The sequence below is a fragment of the Asterias rubens genome, chromosome 5, assembly GCF_902459465.1.
Source record: "Asterias rubens chromosome 5, eAstRub1.3, whole genome shotgun sequence".
Classification (NCBI taxonomy): domain Eukaryota; kingdom Metazoa; phylum Echinodermata; class Asteroidea; order Forcipulatida; family Asteriidae; genus Asterias; species Asterias rubens.
This window is the reverse complement of record NC_047066.1, coordinates 7,376,495-7,397,513: the sequence shown is the minus strand read 5'-3', so window position 1 is coordinate 7,397,513 and position 21,019 is coordinate 7,376,495. Positions and strand designations below refer to the sequence as shown.

The following is a 21,019-nucleotide window of genomic DNA, read 5'->3' as shown; positions in this document are numbered from 1 at the left end:
GCAGCAGGCATCGCAACAATTGAATAGATGGAAAATTGCATCGGGGATAAAGAATATTAATTTTCATTTTACTCATATATACACCGAAGAGTATGTTTTTGCATTTCCGTTTGATTCAGGATTACACTTTTTGAGGGGAAGTACATGTATCTGACCATCCCACCTCAACCTGACCCCCACCCCCTCAGTTTGCATCCGGCCCAACCCCGCCTCCCTGATCCGTTCTCCTTAAAAAGAGTCATACCTGACCCCGATCCCATCAAATCCATTCTAGCCCTGGAGTTTCATCTTATAGAAGACAAGGCCACTTTCATTTTTCAAAGGGCACCTCCATTGGAAAATCTTAAAGTCTATGAGAAACTTTTGAAGGTACAAGACACCAAGGCCAAGACCAGAGGTAACAGAGGCCATGTCCTCCAGAGAAACCACGACCAAGACCAGGGGCAACGGAGGCCTGTTGCCCCTGGTCTCCAGGGAAACCACGACCAAGACCAGGGGCAACGGAGTCCATGGCCTCAACTTAACTCCAGGCATGCGCTTGTCTTGAAAAAGTTGCACTTTGTAGCTCGCCTTAAGCGGTTCCTTAATGTAGATTCATGTCATTAGCGTTCATCACGTACCAACACCATTAATTCAAACCATATATGTATGCACAATATTATTAAAACTCCTTGAGAAATTGTATGCTTTGTTTAATTTTAATGTTGTTTTTCCTAAGTGGTGTTCGAAGCTTTTCATGAGTAAAAAATAAGAAGTAACTGAAAAATAGTAATTTTGCGGGTACAATAATGTATAAATCTCTTTTGTAGGAGTGTTTGTTCTGAAAAGAGCCGGTGTGGTCTTGACGCTTCGAATAGTATACTCTGCTCGTCTTCAGGAGAAATTAGGAGTTGTTTTTCTTGTTTACTCCTTGAATACGGAATGCACAGGATGGAGGGGTACAAAATGCAGGACACAGACCCCTAGCCCGATTCTCGCTAACCCCCTTCCCAGGTCCCCAGTTTGTGGCATCACACCTTGCCCCCTACAAAGTCAAGGATGTCTAATATACCAGGGGGGAATGATTACTCACCCCTTATCAAAACAACCTTGAATGTGTGGGGGAATAAGACAAGCATGAGGGGAGGGAAAGGCAATGTGAACAGTGCCCTCTTATGATAGGAGAAGGACGACTGTGGAGCTGTCAAGTTGCATACTTTGTTCATGGATACACCTGCTAAGGGCTCAGTGTTGATTCCCTGTTTTCGTTTAAAGACACTGGATACTATTGGTAATAGTCAAAGACCAGTCTTCTCACTTGGTGTATCTCAACATATGTGCATAAAATAACAAACCTGTGAAAATTGAGCTCAATTGGTCGGCAAAGTTGCGTAATAATAATGAAAGAAAAAGCACCCCTGTCACACGAAGTTGTGTGCTTTGATTTCGAGACCTAAATCTGAGGTCTCGAAATCAAATTCGTGGAAAATTACTTCTTTCTCGAAAACTATACTACTTCAGAGGGAGCCGTTTCTCACAATGTTTTATACCATCGACAGCTCCCCATTACTTGTTACCAAGAAAGGTTTTATGCTAATAATTATTTTGAGTAATTACCAATAGTGTCCACTGCCTTTAAGTATAAGTAAAACGTGTACTTAGGTATAAGTAAACACAAGTTATCAGCAATTTTTGCAATGCCACCAAAACACAAATATTTTTAAATAACAATGCAACTCAGTGAGAGTTCTAGGTTTGCCGACCATCTTTCTAAAGTTGATTTGGGGATAATTAAAAAAAAAATTATTTGAGGCTGTGAATAATTCTTAGTAAAAGCAAATTCTTAGTAAAAGCAAAATTTTACAAATATTTTGTGACAAACATATCTTATTTGATACTGTTTTAGTTGGTATTTGTATACTTCTTTATTGAGCCAAAAGTAGGTGAAAGGTCAGCATTAGACACACCAAGTTGTTTTTGTAAACTATTATCATATTTTCCACTCTTTAAAAATGTACATCCACCTCTTGTCTAGCTAAAGAAAAACTAGACCTAAAGGCATGCAGATAATATAAGTTTATCTGTAGTCAGTCACGATCCATTTCAGATTTAATGAAGCAATGGTTTTAATCCAAGTGCTTGTTTTGGCGTTTTAGGTTTCAACATTTCTGACAGTCTCGGGAGGTTTGGAAACATCTTCCGTGAGTTGTAAAACGCATTATTTCCCGGGGAAACTAGTTATCTCTCCCTTCAGGTATTATAAGAACCAAGGCTTGAATTTCAAGAACACCCACACGTTTACAACTTATCTTGGAGAAGACAGTTTTTCATTTGACCATTTTTTCATTAGGAAAACATCAGTTTCCCATACAAACTAAAAAAAAACGTTTTACCCCTTTAAAAAGTAAACACACGCTTTCAGCAAAAATTGTGAAATGCCAATAAAACACTAATTGTTCACAATGCAACTCTAAGTCTTGGTTTGCAGACCATCTTTCTTCATCAATGAGTTTTTTATTGAGCAATTTCTTTTTTTATTGAGGCTCAGTTTAAAAACTTATTAATAAACCAATTAATATATATTTATTTTGGGGAAAGGGGCCCCAGTTAGAGCGAGGAACTTGTTTGTTTGTTTGTTTGTTTGTTTGTTTGTTTGTTTTGTTTTTGTGTGTGTGGGGGGGGGGGGTGTTTCTTAGAGGGGATAACCCCAGTAGAACAAGATGTGTCAGAGTATCCCACTCTGAAACCGCATTCTCAGATTGCATCCCTTGGTCTCCCGGCTAACCCAAGAGTACATCTTTAATAAGATTCCCTCTTGGGACATCATCAGATCACATCCCCAAAGTGGAGTATTGTGACGAGTGGTGTCCATTTCTCAACAACACCATCTCAGACAGTTGACATTATCAGGTTAGATTAGACTTGGAAATTAGGCCGGCAGTATGTAAAGACTTCACCTCCAGCATGGAGGATATCTGCCAAAGTTTGTTTTCATTTTGTGTTCAAGATCAGTTAGTTTTGTTTAACAGTGTGCAGGCCTGATACTTCACGGAGGCAACAAGGTGATTGCCTCCATGCCCCCTGGTCATTGCATTGGTGCCCCTGAAATGCCCTCAATTTCCTCATAGGGTGCCCTTTACCAAGGTGCCCTTGCTGTTTCAAAAACGGAGCATAACAGCCTGAATGTGTTTCTCACCCAGAATTAAGTTTTACTCTCATGCACAACATACTTTATAAAAATAATCATTAAGGCTACCCAAATAATCTTGATTACCGAAGAAAAAACGGAAAGCCGTGACTCTGAAAACAGGCAGTGAATTGTTTCATATGGCCTTGCTAGCTTGGTTCCATGTATCCTCTCATTGCAGACGCAGAATGCACCTTCGCAAAATGCGCATCAACCATTTCCACCATTTTCGGGGGTCATTTCCTATTATTTGACTCCCACAATGGGGGCCAAGAATATTCTATATTTTAGTGTTCAGTGTGTCATGCAAAGGGTCAACAAAGCTGGCTGCCTAAAACCCTGATTTTAAAAGAAAAACTTGTAAATTGTACAACACCACTTTGATCAGTACACTCCTCTTAACAAAGGGTATAGTTTCAGCACAAATCAAAACAAGATATCACTACAATTATCAACATCTTTGACATATAACTTGGATGCTGGGGGCATTGGTGTGTCGGCTGTACATCAGGGAAAGTATGCCCTCTATAGTCTGTTCATAGAAATTTAAACAGCATTCAACAAAATGCTTCAAGCAGTGAGCTAAATAATAACAGCATTAAAACCCGCAACATCATAAAAAAAGGCAGTGGACACTATTGGTAATTACTCAAAATAATTATTAGCATAAAACCTTACTTGATTTTGAGTAATGGGGAGAGGTTGATTGTATAAAACATTGTGAGAAGCGGCTCCCTCTGAAGTAATGTAATGATGATTTCGAGACCTCAGATTTAGATTTTGAGGTCTTGAAATCAAGCATCTGAAAGCACACAACTTTGTGTGACAATAATGTTTTTTTCTTTCATTATTATCTCGCAACTTCAACGACCGATTGAGCACAAATTTTCACAGGTTTGTTATTTTATGCCTATGTTGAGATACACCAACTGTAAAGACTAGTCTTTGATAATTATTACCAATAGTGTCCACTGTCTTTAAAACTAGCAACATCAGAAAAAAACAGCAGCTTGAAAAAGTTCTGATGCATTTGCAGAAATCATGTCCCAAATTTCTGACATCAAGAAACTCTCTCAACGAATGCTTCTATTTGAATGCTCTTCTAGATTTTATTGCCTTGGGTGATGAGACCAGGTGGGAAAAAGCGGCTTGTTTTTGCCCACGGGCAACCAGGTGGGGACGTAAGAGGCAAATCCCCCAGGCACATTCAACACTGTAAAATGCAGGAAAAGCACAAAAAGAAAATATATATACATGATTTAAAAGCTTGCATTATTTATATGCAATCAATAGCCTCATGATTAACAGCTTTACCAATAAACTTATACCAATGGCAGATCCCTTCCATTCTCTGCAAAGAGGGGTCAAGCCTAAACAAATAGGGGCTAGATGGCAAAAAGTGGGGACACTCCTCTTCTGCCTTTTACCTTGCAAATCTCTCTCAAGCAGAAACACTGAGGCAAAAAGTAGTGACATGGTGATGAAACAACAAGTGGACCAACTTGTGGTCCCAAGTGCAAACATTTTTACTGTAATTTGGCCAGTGGTCACAAGTGCAAACACCCTCTTTTTAACTAGAAAATACAATCGACCATCATCATTCTTCCAACAAGTACCAATTTCATGGAGCTAATTGAAACACAAAAGGCATCTTACCATGTCGCATGTAATTTTTGTAACTGGTTTCTTGCTAATTTTTGCTTAGAAGAAAATTGTTCAACACTATTGGGCCTTTTTTCATCTGAAAACAGTCGTAGTCATGGTGGTAAGGAGAAGCGATGTCAAGTTTAAATTTGTTTACTGTCCATAAAATACTTATGGCAAGCCCCATGGGCAAGCCCCATGGTCTTGACCTTGGTGCCCCTTCAAAAGTTTCCCATTGACTTTAAGATGTTCCAATGGGAGAGCCCTTCACAAAATGAAAATGGCCTTGCACTTTAAAAGATGAAATTCCAGGCAAGTGTGCATCACAATGTCTTAAGGAACTCTCTGCTATTTAAAAACAAACCACTTTAATCGCAGGTCTACAGGATCAAGATGTCTTATTGCAGAACAGCAAGATTATGGAGACCGTGTTTTTAGCTGCAAAGCTGCCAGCCACTGTCGTTTGGAATTTAGCTCCCCGCCGGAGCTCACCTAATAACCCCTATGGAAATCCTCATAAGAACACTAAAGTCTCACTCACTCAAAACTGGAAAACTAATTTTCTTTTGTTAGCGACTTGAACCAGTTATCCAGGGACGTGCACATTACGAGTGTATATTATTATTGCCTTATTTGGCTTTTTGGTCGATAGCCAGTTTCTCTCAAGCTAGATTCTTTTGTTATGCTGAGCAGATCTTTGTGCTTTAAGCAACTTTATGAACCTGGCAAAGTATTCAGTTCAATTGAATGTTTATTGTCCATAAAATGGATGTTTGCTTTATCGAACATGTGTATATAATCGTATTTTATTTTTTAAAGAAATAAAAATTACGCTGGAGTATAAAAACTTAAAACTGTATTTACACATTTACACTAACAACATTATTAACCCTTCCTCCACACTCTGCTTGCATCCATTAATAGACTGAAGGTTACAAATACACAGTTTGATTTAACGCATTTATACGTACATTGATGTGTGTTAGCACTGTATAATCTTACATCTATTAAATACACAGTACACATATGAACCAGAATAAAAATGACTCATTCTGTGTACATAAAAAAAAGATCAATAGATTCTTGTCCTTTCTTTTCACTCCACCAGACCGTTACACAAATATACTTGTAATTGGTATGTGTGCTATGTTGTCAAATTTAGCCTCATGAGAATATCTCTGCTCGGATCGAAACATCAGGGCCCAATTACATGGCTCTCCTAACCACAAATTCTGCTCTTACGAGCACCATTCTCCACTTGCATGGCAAGTGCCTAATTTCTGCGCTAGCTGTGTAAGCGTAGAATGCCTAGCAACATGGAGTACGCACGCGCACAAGCCAACATTTCCTGGTAATCTGTAAAATAAGCTTGACATAAGCGCAGAATTACCTGCTTACGATAAGCAAAGCAAAAAAATTGGGCCCAGACCCTAAACATGTTTTATTTGCAGTACCGCAGGTCTCTTTGATACAGCTAAAAATGTAAATTCCTCTTTCTGTTTGAAAAAGATTTTTCATTGAACAAAATTTCTAATTGAACAAAATTTCTAATTGAAAAAGATAAATACCAAGGCACACCCCTGTCCAAAATTCAAAACCCCACTGTAAAGACATGATACTCTGCGCTCCATCTACCAGTGACCAAACCATTCCACTACAGTGAACATCCCTTCCAGTTAGGGTCAATACCACAGTTCTTTTCCAAGGTACAGCTCAATGTAATTCCTCTTTCTTTTTTTTCATTGACAAAGATTTGTGTATGAAAAATATAAATACCCCTATCCAAAATTAAAAATCCCACTGTCAAAATTTGATACTCTGCGCCCCACCAGTGAACATCCCTTCCAGTTAGGGTCAATACCAGAGGTCTTTTAGGTACAGCTCAATCTGATACTTCTTCTTATTTTCATTGAAAATGATAAATACTTGTCCAAAATTAAAAACCCCACTGTCAAAATTTGATACTCTGCGCCCCATCCACCAGTGACCATACCAGTTCCCAAACATGAGCATCCCTTCCAGTTAAAAAGCTAATGACTCAGACTCTCATCATGCCATTTAAATACAGTCGCCACGCAAACAAATTTACGGCGCCAGAAAAACACCTGTACTGGTCAGACCATAATTAAGTGGCGTGAAGCGGCCGTGAATCGACCACAATTAACTCCCCTTTGCTTGTCTAAGATTACAACCTCAGTCAATATTGTGTCATATAGGCAGCACTAAGCAGGGGGAATTACAGAGTGTAATAGATTATTGACAAGTGCCTGTACTTGATGATTACCAGTCTGACTGGCTACTTGGTTATGGGAGAGAGACAGACTGCTGCTCTGAGCATAGAGCAGGGACGCTCGGAATGATGGCTATTCAGTTTCAGCATGGTTTGGGGTCTATTGTGCTTTGAACCATGGCTCTTCAATTTCAGCATGGTTTTCACTAGGAACCAAGGCCCAATTTCATGAAGCTGTTTAGCAGAAATTAATGCAGAACAAATTTCTTTGCTAAGCAACAAAAATTGAATGTTGGCTAGTAACCAGTTTTTGCTTGGTGTTTAGAGAGAGGGAGAAAGACAGAGAGAGTGAGGGGGGGGGACTGCTGCCACTCTGAGCATAGAGCAAGGACGCTCTGATTGATGGCTGCTCAGTTTCAGCCATAGCGTTATATATAAGAACTAGAGGGCGCACTGGCCAATGTACGCGGCCCGTCATGTACGCATGCGGCCATTTTGTAAGTTGACAATACAGCATCGCACAGCGTGTGTTTGTGCGGCCGGTTTTTAAGTTGACAAAACAGCATCGCGTAGCGTTAATAAACACAAACTCCAACGTTTACTTCATATATTCAACGTGCTTACAGAATGGCGCGCGTGTCCCTTACAAAAAAGTTCTATAGAACTCTATAGAAGGGTCTATAGAGCTCTATAGAGCTCTATAGAAATCCTGAAAATCTATAGAAAGGCAAAAAAAAATCTATAGAATAATTATTTTCTATAGATGTCTTTAGAAATGTGAAGGCAAAATCTCTATAGAGAAAATTCTCTATAGAATTCTCTGTAGTGCTATTGCAGTAAAGAAAATTTTCTATAGAATTCTCTGTAGTGCTATTGCAGTAAAGACATTAATGTTCTATAGAATTCTCTGTAGTGCTATATTGCAGTAAAGAAAATGTCCTATAGAATTCTACAAAGCGCCGAATTTCTCTAAAGAGAAAGTCTTCTTTAATAGATTTTGTACTGATTTTTGAAAACCCAAGCTGCTAACTGAGCGAATTGACTAAAATAAACGTTAGATGCGTTTTAGAACTCTATACACTGCCCTATAGAACTCTATACACTGCCCTATAAAACTCTATACATATCTATATACATTTCTATTAAACATTCTATAGAGGTTGCTATAGATGTCTATAGAAATTGTATAGAAAAGTGGCCCAATTTTCTAAAGAAACTCTATAGGTTGTATAGAATTTCTTTAGAAATTGTATAGAAATTGTATAGATTTTGTATAGATATGTGTATAGATATTGTATATATTCTGTATAGAAATTTTATAGAAATTATTTACAAGGGTTCTATACCCTTTTCTATAGAAATTTGTATAGAATTTCTATAGTTTTTTTTTTATAGAATTCTATAGAGTTTTTTTGTAAGGGGTCTCCTTGCGGTCCCGTCGCATTTGTGCAAGCAGCATCACCAGCGCGCCTTCTCGTTCTTATATATAACTCTATGGTTTCAGCATGCTTGCTGGTCCATTGTGATTTACCATGGCTCTTGTCAGGAGGGCCTAATTTCATCGCTCTGCTTACCGCAGAATTCTGGGCTACGATTTATTCATATTATCCTAGTTCAGGCAGTCATATTAGATTGGTTTTTAATTGCTAATACATGTATAAAAACATAGTTGGAGCTATTAACACGCATTTCACACTCATGACCATTTGCATATTGGCTCACTAGCTTTACATGGGCGCTAATTTATACAAAAAGCAATCAACAAATACAACTTACAGGCACTCAATGCAAAATCTATTAGCATGCGCTTATACCCGCAACCATTAAGCGTTGCATGCAATTATACCCTATGCCAAACAGAGCCTGAGGGCATGTAACAGGAATTGACAATTTAGGTCTATAAATCAGAAAAGTTTTTCAGATTTTCCCACATTATTACGCTTTATAACCAAAAAGGCACTTATGAATGGAAACAAAAGACTTGTGACTCTGTCTTGCAGGGTCGCGGCTGTGCCTTATAGGACCTAGCCACCATGATCTTGCCAGTTGTTAACAGTTTTAAGACCTTGTCGCCTACTCTGTTTTGTTTCGTAGACAGTCTGTGCACAAATCTTGCATAAAAATGAGACCTTCACATTCCGATTCCCTCTCAGCATCCTAAAACTAAATTCTTTGTAAAAATCACAGTCTAGAAACAAATTGTAGAAACAACCTTTCACGGTTGGGATCCAATCCATGCTCTGAAGTGTCAGTCACTAATCTCATTTCCAGATTACTGTCAGATCAATGGATCAACAAACACCAACTAATCAGCTTATGGGTGAAAGGTAACGCTCCAAAAGTCTGGAAATTGCATGGTGCGCTGTGCAGGAAATATTCCTGAACCAAATACTTTTTTTTTTAAATATTATTTGTTGTTAAATACTGTAAAAATGTTTTATGCATGAAACATTTCGCAGACTGTGTAGTCCAATAACCAATTAGGCTATTCCTCCTAACTTTCTGCGATATCTCAAAAATGCTTTTAACTTTTTAAATGTTTTTTTTTACAGGTTGGTTCCATTGTATGAATTTATATAGGATTCAAACAATCCAATGAATTAAAAAAAACTAATAAGTGTTCTTTGCTTTTAATTAAACAAGCGAGTGGTGACTCGTACTCAGACTCAAAACATTCAATTGATTTCCTGACTTGGACTTGAAATCGACCAAAATGGCTAGAGACTCGGAACTGAACCCATCCAAAGTGAGTTGACAACAACTCAGTTGAAATACTTGTACATGAGGTGCTTTAAAATAGAAATTGTTTATTCCAATATGCATGAATTGAATACAATATAGGCAAGAATTTCCATCCTGGATAAACCACTTTGTTTTGCACAATGCTAGATAAATAGAGAATAAAGACATCTCTTAAGGGAAAACCCAAAATGTAATGTTTTTGTGATTACAGTGGTCAGCTGAGTCCCAAAATCAGCAAATTTGACTGCCCTAATTGAATTTTCCCTATAGATCTAGTACATATTGACTTTTGGTCAGGTTGTTTAAACTGAAAAATTGCACCTTCTCCTGCAGGGCCAGCAGTCTATGAAACTAACTCGGCCGGTTTATTGGCTTTGCACATCCCACAAATAAAGTCTTGTCTGTCCCTGAAGGGAAGTAAATATGGGAGGGGAGGATTGTTTGCAATTCATGGGCACAATCGTATTAAACACATTTAAAGCTGCTAAGCAGAGAGCAATTGCTTTTAACATTGGCCAGTAAGTTTTCTTATATAGACAGTACATAAACCCAACTCCGTGGCACCATTTATAATTTAATAGATGGAAATTTGCAACATAGGGGATAAAAAATATTATTTAAAAGATAATTCATTAACTGCCTCTAGCTACCAGAGAGTTCTGATGGTCTAGTCAGACACTCCTCTGGAATTGCAAAGGTCGTGGGTTCGAATCCCACCCGAGTAATAAATATGCCTGTGATTTTTTGTTCACAGAGCTCGGGAAAGTATTGAGTATACAGTGCTTACACACATCGGTGTATATGGGTAAACAAAATTAATACCATTTATATTATACTACATTTTTGTAACGGAAAACATCTTGATTACATTTTTGCTGGTGTATGGGTTCAACCTTGGATATCCATAGCGTACAATTGATCATCAATAAGTAAACTGTGTTCATGAAGTAAACTAGAAAAACGAGGAAACAAACTCAGCACTCTTTGACAGTGATATAATGTTTGCACTTTGATCGGGGACACGGGTCACCGGCAACTGAATGTCGCTATTGTAATGGTGGTTTTGACAATAGATCAGAAAGAAAAATATTGGGCAAGACAAAAGTAAACATCAAAGTGTGAAATTTTGAATTTGATACAATTTGGGGGTTGAGTGGTACTTGACCTTTGCTTAGTGGCACTGTTTGAATGCGGGTTATCAATTACTAGAATAAAATTTTACATTTTTATGAGCTTTTTAATGTAGTTAATGTCAATGTTTTGAAAACTGTTTTCTTACAGACAGACAATAGGTATTTTTTTTTGCATTTTTATCAATTTACTTATAAAAAGTAGCAGCGCTGAAAAGGGGGCTTATTTAAGAATCTACAGTTCAAACTGGAAATGGAAACTACAGTTTAAACTGGCTAGAGGTGTCCCCCCCCCCTCGAAAAAGGGTTCACCCTTCTTGTTTACCACAGTTTTAATGCTAGATTTCTTATAATTCGGTTTGGTTTATAGAATAAATAATTGCCAGGCTTTGATCAAGTTATGAGCGAAAGAGAGGCTTGAAACTTAAATAGTTTTATAATTTGTTCATAAATTAATTAAATAAATAACAAATTGAAGAATGCACTTAAGTTGTTAAAACCACAGTTTGACGAACTCTATACCAATTTTTGCTGTGTACAAACATGGAGGCTAGCCCAAGACACATTGTTCAATTGTACTAGATCTTTATCTTCATTGTATATTGCAGGTCAACATGATATTTATAGCTATTGTACACTCAGCACAGAGCCTGTTTTTTGTTGAAGGCCGTCCAATCATTCCTACAGGGTGGGATTTATAAGTAATCTATTTTTGTATGACCTGTCTTTGTGTAAAATACACTCCGTCAGCGTTAAAACAAACATTGCCTGCTGAGCTCACCCGAAAATATTCAAATTTCTGTAAGAGTCGTTGTTGACAAAATGGTGTAATACCAGGATGTTCATCTTAAAATAGATGTGAATTTTGCATCAGGGATAAAGATCTTGTTTAAAAAAAAAAGATAAATTGAGATTACCCTTGTGCTGTGAAAAAAAAAACACAGGCAAATCATTTGGGTGGGATTCAAAACCCACAACCGTTTCATTGCTGGAGAAAATGGTTCATTTCTACTAGGAAATGTTTAGGCGCCAAGGCCAGACCCAAGAGCATGGGAAAACCCTTGCCTCCAAGATTTTGTAAAAGGGTTTCCCAATTTGCTGTAGATTTTTAAACTGGGTGTCCAAATTGTTCACTTACAATACATGTATTATACGTACAGAATGAGCGATAAAATAGGGTGTCCAAATGCCTACATTGTCGCTGTCAAGTATCAGACTTGAAATCAAATTAAATTAAATAAATCAGTTAAAAAAACATTAATATTTTACATTTAAATTATAAAAAACAATTCTTGACAATTTCACCAGCATACACATTACATGTGCGTGCACAACTCAAGACAACTTCCTATTTGCACTAAAATAACTTTTTAAGTCCACTTTCAGTTCAGAGAAATGTTTGTTGACAGTATATCCCGGAAAAAGCAATGACAAAAAAAAAGCCTTGGAGGTGTACTGTATTTATCCTGCGTCAATTTACAAACGAAGAGAACACACAGTCCTTCTGGCAAACATCCAAAGATGAAGAAACGTGTCTGTGCAAAAAAATCACAAACTACATGTAGGTCCTGATCCTCTGACCAGCAGCGTGGGTTTTTAAAAATTATGGTTTTTTTTACGAGGGATGCCTCTGTTTTTTAATCAATAGACAATCTCCAGAGCTAGTCATGGTGCCTCGAGGGAACAACCTCACTGGGTCACACAGCCAGAGAGTGCGGTTCTCTTTAGACCATCATGCACTAGTGACACTTTACGGCCTGGACGGTATGGCAGACGACAAATACTCCGACCATGTTTTTATAATGTTGTCTACAAATATGGCATTAACATCGTCAGAAAAGTCAATTTAATGTGATGGAAAAAAAAAAGAGGGGAAAGGCAATCTATTTAAGCACCAAAGCACTGATGACACTATACACAACCTGGACAGTATGATGTTCGACAAACAATCCCACCATGTTTTTGTTGCCTACAAATAATGCGTTATAAACATCCTATGAAATGTCAATTTAATATTTTGAAAAACATAGATGTGTGCAAGGTAATCAAAGTATTGTGAAGCAAGCACAGAAGCACTAATGACACTGTACAACCTAGACGGTATGAAATTTGACAAACGCTTCTTCCATGTTTTTGTTGTCTACAAATAATGCCATACACATCCTCAGAAAACAATGATTTTGGAGAAAAAAAAAAAAAAAAAGATTTTGGAAATTAAACAACAATGTGCAAAAAGGCAATCAAATAAAAAAAGCAAAGACCAATGCTTGTTTTCAGGGCAAGAAGAAGGGGGGGGGGGGGGGTTGGCATGTTGGAAGGGCACATAGGATATTAAGTATTTAAATCAGGATAAACCAATCCTAACTTTCTTTCAATTTGATGTTAATGTACTGTGGTTCCAGCACTTTCACCCCACTGGTTTAAATCTAATTCACAGAAAATTACTGAATACAGAAACCTGACCTTTCAGTGCTCAATGTTGGCTGATTTCTGATTTCTGAACTTATTGAAATGAATCTTGTTTTGGGTTTGATATCCGTAAATTTGAATTTTTAGATCAGAACAGAAACTGCACCTGGTCAAAAATAAAACCCATTAAAGACTGTGGACACTTTTGGGAATTGTCAAAGACCAGTCTTCTCACTTGGTGTATCTCAACATATACATAAAATAACCAACCTGTGAAAATTTGAACTCAATCGGTCGTCGAAGTTGTGAGATAATAATGAAAGAAAAAATACCCTTGTCACACGAACTTGTGTGCTTTCAGATGCTTGATTTCGAGACCTCAAATTCTAAACTTGAGGTCTCGAAATCAAATTCGTGGAAAATTACTTCTTTCTCCAAAACTACGTCACTTCAGAGGGAGCCGTTTCTCACAATGTTTTTAACCATCAACCTCTACCCATTACTCGTCACCAAGAAAGGTTTTATGCTAATAATTATTTTGACTAATTACCAATAGTGTCCACTGCCTTTAAAAACCATGTCAGAATATCAGAAACTACAGTTTAAAAAAAACCTAAAGAGTAACAGAAATGCAGTACGTGTAATAATATATAAAATTAAACTGACCAGTGCACCCACATTAATTGATTTCCCAAAGGAATTGTGCACCATGTGTATACCATTCATTCGTCAAATGACTGATGTTGGGCAAGAAGGGATAAACATGTGGAACGTGTTTTATCAACAATTCTTGTGATAGCTCAAGGAGAAGTGATTACGGAATCATCAAGCTAGTTCAGAAGGATCACTAAGCAAAACGTGTAATCTCTCCAAAAAATACACTCAAATTAAGAGGAGACCAATCTAATAGTGAATTCATGTTTTTCTGAACTCTAATCCAAACCACATGAACACCACATTGGTGCTCGGAGCTCTGGCTTATGAATTAGACAAGAGAAAATTCACGGAAGAGACAAATAATGCAACTTAAAATCATCCTGGAAACACCACTGCAAGGCCAATTTTTATAGAGCTGCTGAAGCAAAACGTTTGCTCACAAAGATTTTTGCTCAGTTAAAGTGAACATGATAACCGATCAAAGATGTTACATATTTGTAGTGTTAAAGACAATTTTTGGACACTATTGGTATTTGTCAAAGACCAGTCTTCTCACTTGGTGTATCTCAACATACAGTGTATATATGCATAAAATAACAAACAAATGAAAATTTGAGCTTGATTGGCCGTCTGAGTTGGGAGATAACTATGAAAGAAAAAAACAACCTTGTCACACGAAATTGTGTGCTTTCAGATGCTTGATTTCGAGACCTCAAGTTCTAAACTTGAGGTCTCAAAATCGAATTCGTGGAAAATTACTTCTTTCTCAAAAATTACGCCGTTTCTCACAATGATTTATACTATCAACCTCTCCCCATTACTCGTTAGCAAGTGAGGTTTTATGCTGATAATTATTTTGAGTAATTACCAATAGTGTCCACTGCCTTTAATTAAGCTGGTAATCTTATTCTGGTAAGTAAATTTATATGTTGTGCTTGGGCAGTAGCTACTTTTTGTGATTCAAAAGCAGCTCTACCAGGTGAGTCGAACTATAAAAGCAGAATATCCCGTTGTTATTACATTTACAAGTAGGTTTTAATCTGTTTATGAGAAGCATTGAACTGAAATCACTGCCTGAGGTGTGTATTAAGCAAAGAGAAAGGACATTTTAAGGAAATCCTTTTTACCGATGCTGGCTGTTTCTGCTGGTGCGCCCTTCTAATTATAATTCATTTCAGATTTAATAAGCTCAGCTGGGATTTCCTGGAAATAACTTGTGAAACGGAAAGTGTTCTGGCTATTTGATTGTGTCAGTGCAAATTGATTCCAATAAAAAAAAAAACAGAGTGCACCCAAATTGGATTGGATTACAGTACACACCGAAGGGTTGAATCTCTTTTTTTGTCATTTTTTTAATAAATATTAATGTATCATGATAATCGCCTTTGGAGTAATTTAAAGGCAGTGAACACTATTGGTAATTACTCAAAATAATTATTAGCATAAAAAAAACTAACCTGGTAACATAGCGAGTAATGGGGAGAGGTTGATAGTATAAAACATTGTGAGAAACGGCTCTCTCTAAAGTGATGTTTCGAGAATTTTTTTTTTTTTCCACGCTTTTGATTTTGAGACCTCAAAGTTTGATTTCAATTCAAATAGTGAGAAATGACTTCTTTCTCAAAAACTACGTTACTTCAGAGGGAGCCATTTGCTCTCCATTGCTTGTTACCATTCAAGTAAGTTTTTATACCTAACACTATTTTGAGTAATTACCAATAGTGTCCAGTGCCTTTAAATGTGGATCCATTTGTACCTTTCTTGTTTGTTAAAAAGAATCCACATTATCAAGATGTGTTTGAATCTCAGCCCCCCTGAAAAAAGGCTTTCAAAACATTTACCAAATTATACTTATTGCACTACACGACAGCTTTTTTTTTAGGGGGGGGGGGTGTTTGTTTGTTTGGTGATGTTGTTGTTTTGATAGTTTGTTATTTTTCGAGCGGATTTCTGAGTGTGGCCACAGCAAACAAAGTAGCTATTCCTGATGTCGTACTTGTTTATAATGAAGTTAATAATTATTAAAATTTTAAATCTCTCTGGCAATAATACTGAGGAGCCCTCTAAAGTTCCTTGCTCTGTGACCTGTAGGCATGAAGATACTCATCAAGAGAAGATAATGAAGACATCCCAAATGTGGGAGGAAAAACCCCATCCTGGGGGAAAACCCACACACAAATAGGGATAGGCCTAAGGACCTAAAACCAAAGCTAGGGTGCAAAGTTGGATTCAAACCTTGGTACACAAAAAAAGACGCGAGGCAGGGACGAAACCGAGAGTTTGCCTTCCAGAAACAGCCAGCACCAATTTCAAATCAAAGAGGCCTACAGATACATAGCTGTGTACATTTACCAAGTGTACAGGACTTGTGGCTGACACTAACCGTTACTATAGTACCAACAGGACGAAGTTTTAAACAACAAATCCCTGATTTATGTTAAAACTTTAAGGAAGTTTTAACCACAAATTCAACAAACAAAATGGCCTCCACAGGCCTGCATGTCTTCACACACCTTGGCCTAAAGTTGCCCAGGTCCTTGCCTTCATGTCCCTGAACAAAATATTTCTGGAGAAGTGTTGTTTCTTCTTTCATGAATGCTTTTCAACATCGAACTAACGTAACTAATCACAAACCACTTGGTCAGAATTTTGTCTGGACACCATCCTTTTTTTCTTTTCTTAAAGGCAGTGGACACTATTGGTAATTACTCAAAATAAATATTACCATAAAACCTCACTTGGTAATGAGTAATGGGGAGAGGATGATAGAATAAAACATTGTGAGAAACGGCTCCCTCTGAAGTAACGTAGTTGTTGAGAAAGAAGTAATTTTCCACGAATTTGATTTCGAGACCTCAAGTTTAGAATTTTAGGTCTCAAAATCAAGCATCTGAAAGCACACAACTTCGTGTGACAAGGGTCTTTTTTATTTCATTCATATCTCGCAACTTCGACAACCAATTGAGCTCAACCTTTCACATGTTTGTTATTTTATGCATATGTTTAGATACACCAAGTGAGAAGACTGGTCTTTGACAATTATCAATAGTGTCCACTGTCTTTAAGAAGCTTTCCGCCAGTGGAGCACCGTTAAGAGTGGAGGGGGTGAGGTAGCATTGCAAGTGCCTTGAGCCAACTTTCCCATCAATGCAAATCACAGGTTGCACAAGTTTATTTTTTGAAAGTAAATAACAGACGAGAAGCCTTTAAGGAATCGCTGACTGACACCAAATGGGGACATGAAACTGTACACTGCAGAATGTTTGCAACATTGCGCTAGAATGTGCTGTCGTCATTACAGTAATACTGTAACAGTATGCCTTGGGATGATCTTTTGTCTTGGCATGTATGTAACTGTGAATATTAATTAGCAATTCAACGAGACTGGCTCAAGCGTTTAGAAACATAACATTAACCCAAGTAATATGCCTGTGATTCTTTCACAGAACTCGGGAAAGTACCGAGTATACAGTGTTAACACACATCGGTGTACAACTTTGGTAAAACCAAAATGATTGTACCTGTGTACTTTTATCTTGGGGAATTGTGAGGAGAGGGCTGATGCTTTACCAATGTTTTTCATGAATTTCATAGTTCTTGTTTTCAATAAAAATTACAAATAAACATTCTGGTAATTGATGATCCGCAATATGTGTCTTGCACTACGATGTTTTCATGGCAGTCCTAAAGACATCGTCTATGATGATGAAGAATTGCTTATTTTTTAATGTGGAAGAAAAATATCTCCGAATTGCAGTATAATCTGGGCCCAATTTCATAGAGCTGCTTCACAGCAGATTTTGTGCTTACTGAGCAATTTCATGTAGCTCTCTGCTTACTGTAAACAAAGATAAAGGCATGCTAACCTCCCAATGCTCACTGGTTTCAACTTCCAAGCAAATGAATGATGTTGTAATGCAATGGAGAGAGCACTTAGTTGGCTGCCTAGTTTTCCTGACGACCTTGTGAGATGCTTAGTTAAATCACAAAATTGCTTACCATTATGCAGCACTATGAAATTGGCCCAAAGAGGTGGGGACTGACATACGGCTTAACAATATCAGGCTTAAAAAAACTGAAAGAGTTTTAAATTATCCACACTCACAAAAAGAAAATATTTATCATCCCAAATACAGAATGCGAAATTCAAAAAGTGCAATTTAAATAGTTTTTTCTTGATTCAAGTGTGTGAATCAATGAAGACAGAAATTAAAACCTAACAAAAATGGAGATAATGTATGTGAGTAACAACAGGTGTGGAAACCATTGACTGAATGTAGACTAGACTGTACACCAAAAATACAGTACAATGTGTTAGTATTGAATGTATGTTCTGGCGTCGCTCATTCACAAGGGCGTGTACACAGTGTGAACAGAATCACGTTTATATCTCATTATATTTTTTTCCACAATAGGTCTCGAATGCTTGGGAAGGTAATAACGACGGTGAATGAATGTATTCATAGTATGACACCAATTTGCAATGGCCAGCTATGGACGTTGTGTTTGTTGCCGATTGTTTTACTATACACATCGTTCTGAATAAATGGCCTATGAAATTTGTCCAGAAAAGCAAAAGTCGATATGAATGAGAACAAAAGTGAGGCTCTTGCAAAGATTGTCGCTAAGAGAAATGGAAAAAGATGCCAGAAAAAAATTGACAAGGAAACAATTTATATCCTGAAACTGAGCAAACCAAGCCAAACTAATACAAGTCACAAAAGAAGGTCGCCTTAAAATTGACAAAAATAAGTTTTTACCAATTTTACTTTTTGACTTTTCCATTCCACACGTCCCTTAAAATTGTACATAATTAAATAAAACAGAAACAAATTACGTCTTGTTAAAGGCATTTTAAGACCAATAAAACTCCAGGCTACAAGACTGAAATTCTTGCGGATAAATCTTTCTTTAAACTCGAGCCCTGTATGTGGAAATAGACCTATGCACGTGATGTCATATCAGTAGGGCGCCCTCACCTAGAGGTAAAAAAAAGGACCGTTCATTGGCCAAACCTGTGCGCCCCACATTCAAATCTGTGTGTTTAGATTGTTTCGTTATCCTTTTACCTCTAGGATGGCAGCTGGATGAGGTCAATGCATTAAGGTCTATTAGTCGGAAGGATTAGGTAGCTAAGTGTTTTGACTTACTTGAAACAGTGGATGTGCCATTCCATCTGCAGAGCTTGAACATAATGCTCGTCCGCTATCTTATGAGAACAGAACATGCATACTGGATCCACACCTGATGAACAAAGATGTATAAATGAGTACCAATTCTGGAGCAGTTGAGTTTTCAAAAAATAATAATGCAAGACTAATAAAGAGTGCAGTTGTTGAGACAACTAGCACATGATGTTAGAGCTATCAGGCCTTGAAGTTCAACCTCGAAGGGGCACAGCAATTTTTTTTACGGTAATGAGCACTCATGAGGAAAATGTAAATTTGAATTGGACCTTTGCAAAGGGCACCACAGAAAAAGCACAGGCAACACGACAAATTATGCGGGTACCGTGTGTTATTTCAAGTTTTGAGTGTGCTATGGCTGTTAAACTTTGGCACATCTCTTCGTTCTTCTATCTACACCTGATGATCAAAAATACATTATTAATCCCGAACAATAATGCATTAGCGGCAAACCTGGTACGTGGCCACATGATCTATCGCTGCACGCACCCGGTAGTCAGGGCACCTGTTTAAATTCCAGGGATTATTGAGAAAGTACGAAGATGTCAGAATTTTGAAAAAAGGAGTACAGCAAGCAAGTTACTTGTCCTTATTTTGTACAAGTAGTAGCATCATTCTTAGTTAAACTTAGTTTCACACAAAAGGAGCTGAATGCTTCTAGTTCTATAATTTTTCAACTGAATGAATGAATTGTGAATGAATTTACAATATTGTATTCTGTTTTTGTCAAACAAAACTAAGAATAGATGTTTCTGTACTGTAAATTACTAAAAAATAAACAAACAACTTTAGTAATTTACACTTTCAAATAACTCAAAATAATCGTTTTCTCTCTTCAGACTCTCACTCAAACCCTCCACCAAACAACAAAATATGAAGTTGAGAACGAGTCGCAGTTCAAAATTCACACTCCGGTAGGCGCACCTATTAATTTTTATTAAAAACAAACACACATGGCATGGGTGCACAAACAACAGTTCGGTGCACAGCTTGACCGAAAGTCCACTCACGACACAGGTCACGAAACAATCGCAAGTGGCCATTCATCATGGTTTTATTGGCCCGTGTAAATGGCTTTCTACCCCCTATTCATGCTATTCAGACTTCTTAAACACGTACCGTTATCTTCTTCAGAACCCATATTGACGACTGGACGGTTAAATCTCTCACAATGCCATCAGAACAAAACATTCGCGTGTCCGACTGTCAACTCGTTTATAAATGGCAGTCTTGTTGACATGTGTGTGTGTGACTGACTGCCGCCGATGAGTAGATCGCACAAACCGCCCACCTCGTACACAATGAGTGTCCATACATGCACCTAAGTATGTACACACACTTATAGTTGTGTACATTAGGTTCCATTATTAGATGGCAGAATGCAGCGCCCTCTTTGTCTAGATTGTGCCGAAGCAAGATGAAAGTTGATTGAAACTCCGCCCCTCCTCTCAATTGTGACAGGAATTGATTGTTTCTGAGGCACAATATCAAGCGATTTTGTATGTTGTTTCTCAACAAGACATTTTTGTCCTTCCCCAGAAAGCAGAAACTTTACGTTGATGGATGAGCAAATGAGAACTCGTTGATGTACCAACAAAATCCCTCCCCCCCACATCCACTTGAAAGAAAAAATAATCAGATTAAGATTTGTCTGCCTGGTATATGATTGGTAACAAATTTATTATTCTCAAAAACTCAGACTCAAAGAAAAAAACATTAGGTAATTGTGAAAAATAAATTAAAAATGTCCGAAACTCTTCTTTTGTTTGAAAAGCCTGTCCTGCATGATTGGCATGGGCCCTGCCACACAACTACAGTAAACAAGCCTTAGGGTTTCCACATAATATGATGCTCA

The 21,019-nt window shown here is 37.5% G+C and overlaps 1 protein-coding gene across 1 annotated transcript in view; it reads right to left on the bottom strand.

Moving 5' to 3' along the window:
- LOC117290649 (LIM domain kinase 1-like) overlaps window positions 1-20,420 on the bottom strand; it is a 72,036-nt gene extending 51,616 nt beyond the window's left edge. The window contains exons 1-2 of the mRNA XM_033772165.1: window positions 20,284-20,420; window positions 19,129-19,222 (exon numbers count right to left, since the gene is read on the bottom strand). Of these exons, the coding sequence (XP_033628056.1) occupies window positions 19,129-19,222; window positions 20,284-20,305 (116 nt within the window). The 5' untranslated portion in view covers window positions 20,306-20,420. The remainder of the gene's footprint in view (window positions 1-19,128; window positions 19,223-20,283) is intronic.
- Window positions 20,421-21,019: the final 599 nt, after the last annotated feature.